General features: G+C 36.3%; 1 protein-coding gene across 1 annotated transcript; it reads right to left on the bottom strand.

Moving 5' to 3' along the window:
* Nucleotides 1-1,044: 1,044 nt before the first annotated feature.
* RpL23A (ribosomal protein L23A) lies at nt 1,045-3,252 on the bottom strand. The gene is made up of 6 exons (XM_017631535.1): nt 3,166-3,252; nt 2,370-2,758; nt 2,172-2,299; nt 1,501-2,100; nt 1,272-1,313; nt 1,045-1,065 (listed from the first exon to the last, which is right to left on the bottom strand). The coding sequence occupies exons 1-4, from the start codon at nt 3,194-3,196 to the stop codon at nt 1,839-1,841; spliced, it is 810 nt and encodes a 269-aa protein (XP_017487024.1). The 5' UTR covers nt 3,197-3,252; the 3' UTR covers nt 1,045-1,065; nt 1,272-1,313; nt 1,501-1,838.
* Between the last annotated feature and the right edge of the window lie 45 nt (nt 3,253-3,297).

The raw sequence follows: 3,297 nt of genomic DNA, 5'->3' as shown, positions 1-3,297 counted from the left end.
GCGAGGATAAAACAGTGCAGCCAAGTTGTGCGATGATGCGGTTGGAAAATTATGTGATATGAACAAGTGGTCTGTTCCAGTATCGTACAAAACACATGTAGTCAAAATTGGTCTTAAGGGGTGTATTCAGAGGGATTTTCGTGTAGTTACAAATTCCCTAAAATTATTTTGACTGTTATTTCACATAATTTTTAAGGTATTTAAAAGGTGCATCAGTTTAAATATATTTTGTAGTTAGAAATTCCCTAAAATTAATTTAACTTATTTTTCATTAAAAAATTATACGACTTACGACAGTTTGTGAATAGCCTAATTCTCTCGATCACAAAACTTTTTAACCATTAAATGGTTAGCTTAATTTGAAATAGGTGACTGAAAGGTGGTGCGTATGCGTCGTACGGCCCCTACGATACCATTTGCAGGTTAAGATTATCCAAATTTATTAAAAAGTTAAATAGTCTGCGGCTGCATATCGTCGCCGACATATTAGTCATTTGTGCCTGGCTTGTGGTTTCTATGTTACGGGTTCGAGCCCGACAGATTTTGTTAGAACCAATAATATATGCACATATGTATTTAAAAGCGGTTTGGATTTTCCAAATGCGGGAAATTCATAAAATCTGGGGAGCGCACGTTGTGTTATTTAAGCCTAGGGATTCCTTGATAAATAAAAGTCCTGTGTAGAAATTGCTTCAAGAAAATATGCAACAAATTATAACCAATATGGGCTTTAGATGCCAGTTTATTTATTTAATGCAACCTTAATATACATTTCAATTCCTCCAATAGTGTCTATGGCGCTTGCGTGTGTGAGAAAGATTAATTCGCAGACAAGTACCTGAAAAATAATTAAAGGACTTATTTTAAAATGATTTCAAAATTAAAAGCTAGTAGTTGTCATTCATTAGGTCAGTTATGTGATAATATTTTCATTATAACGTTAAGCGGAATTCAATGAGATTCCCACTATAAAATCATCAGAAAAGTGTATTGAATGAAGCAAAATTTTTCAAGTCATTACCTTCAAGTTCCTAGCATTTTTTGGAAGGCCGTTTAGGTGAAAGTCTGCAAATGAAATTAAACGGGTATAAATTATACGGTACTTAAACCAATATGTAAAGCAATTCTTTTTAACATAATCAGTTACTTTAAGATGTTTTCATAATAACACAAGGCGGAATTCAATGAGATTCCCACTAATATATCATCAAACAAAAATTATTAAATTAAATCTGTATTATCTTTTTAATAAATTTCTTTCAGCTTATTACCTTTCCTTCAGCATAATTCGGCTATAAGTTGGAAAGATAGACCTGTAAGGAATCGTAAATGATAAAAATTAGTAAAATCTTGGGATCAAAAAGAGGTATTTATATTATTAGGAATATCAGATACATATATATATATAAATATTTTCATGATATAGAAATATTCAATGAGATTCCCACTAAAAGATCATCATAACAGGTAAATAAACAAGTAAAATAAATCAGTTATTACCTTTAAATAGCGAGTTTCCAACATATGTGCCTCGACCATGAGATAGTTACACTTGAAAACCTGAAAATAAAAAATAAAAACTTTCTTCCCCCTAACAGTCAGCGTCAGTTAAGCGTCGAATTAGTAACATTCCGTATTGTCATGTTTGTGCATGGTTCAATAATAATTATTAATTAATTATTGAATCATGATGGTTGTGTACCTGCGCTCAAGCCAAATTTAGAATATTATATATTTTTTTGTTTTTATTTTAGATAAAAATTACTTTTATCCGGTTTTTAATGTCTATTTTTCTTTGAAAAATTCTATACGTAAAAGAAACGAAAAACGCGCAACGTTTATATGATGCCGATCTTGTTAGCTATATCCAGTGCATCGTAGTCGCGCGCCAAGCGAACGTAGGCCTTCTTTTGACCATCAGGTCTCACCAAAATATTGACCTTGGCTACCTTAATGTCATAAAGTTTACGCACAGCAGCACGTACGTGGTTCTTGTTAGCACGCAAGTGCGTCAAGAACACTAACGTGTTATTATCTTCAATCTTCTTCATGGCTGCTTCAGTAGTCAATGGGTATTTGATGATATTGTAAGCATCCATGCTGTTCAAAAAACGCAGTACAAAATTTGTTAAAAATGTTTCATTCTCCATTTATACAATTTTCATACATACCGATTTCTGGTTGGCACCGACTTCCTTGGGTATTTAGGACGGCGTGGCAACACCAGAGTCTTTGGCCGACGGAAGTGCACGTTGGTGCGCACCTTGCGTGTGCGTGTACCAAAAGCACCCTTCACAATCTGAAAATATTCCAAAAAGCATACATACTCTCTAATCCAAACGGTATGTATAAAAAAAAATATATTTTACCTTAGTTTGCACTTTCTTGGCCTTCAATAAAGCAACAGCCTTAGCCTTTGCTGTACCCTTTTGCACTTTAGCACCGGGCTTAGCGGCGACCTTCTTGCCCTTAGCGGCGGCGCGAGCCTTCGCCGACAATTTAGCCAAGAGTGATTGTGGCTTCTTGCCAGCGGCAGCCTTCTTCTTAGCATCCTTAGCCTTTGGCTTGAGCTTGGTGGCGAGCTTTTTGGCAGGCGCTGCTTTCTTGGCTACAGGCTTCTTGACACCACCAGCTGGGGCAGCAGCGGGCTTCTTGGCGGGTGCAGCTTTCTTGGCAGCAGCAGGTTTTGCAGTTGAAGCCGAGCCAGCTGCAGAAGTTGCCGTTGGCTTCTTCTCTGGCTTCTTGTCGCCGGGTTTGGCTGTTAAAACACGTAGGTACAATTAGTGGGATATGTATGTAAATATGTCGCATAGCACTGGTGCACAATGAGGTTAGGTGTATTATAAGCAGTTGATAAACAAAAACCAAAATAGTTAATAGGAACATAATCATAGAAAAATTACACGATGCACACTTCTTCTAATTGCTTAATGCAACAAAAGCTGTGCACTTTGAATATATTTTAAGCAAAAGAGTGCACTTTTAGCTGGTATTGGAGCTGCGACCGCGTGGCCACACACACAAACCACTTTCTTTAAATATTGCACATTTCTACCAAAAAAAAACCTTTATAATTTCGTTTGTAGTCGATTTCCTTAGTTATGAGGCACTTTTGTACACAATTTTGGCAACAGCAAATGCATTAAATTGGTATAATTCCCTTACCGGATTTCTCGGCAGGCTTTTTGGGTGCCATTACTACGAAAAAAAGAAATGGAAAGGAAAATCTTCCGTCTTTGTCAAAAAGGCGGAAGTTCGTATTTTCGAATTTCGAACTCGAAAGGTGGTTACGTCAAA

Source organism: Rhagoletis zephyria, unplaced genomic scaffold (assembly GCF_001687245.7).
Source record: "Rhagoletis zephyria isolate East Lansing unplaced genomic scaffold, Rhagoletis_zephyria_1.1 Rzeph_scaffold_00093, whole genome shotgun sequence".
NCBI classification, from domain to species: Eukaryota; Metazoa; Arthropoda; class Insecta; order Diptera; family Tephritidae; genus Rhagoletis; species Rhagoletis zephyria.
The sequence above is the reverse complement of the archived record's forward strand: the minus strand, read 5'-3'. Positions and strand labels throughout refer to the sequence as shown.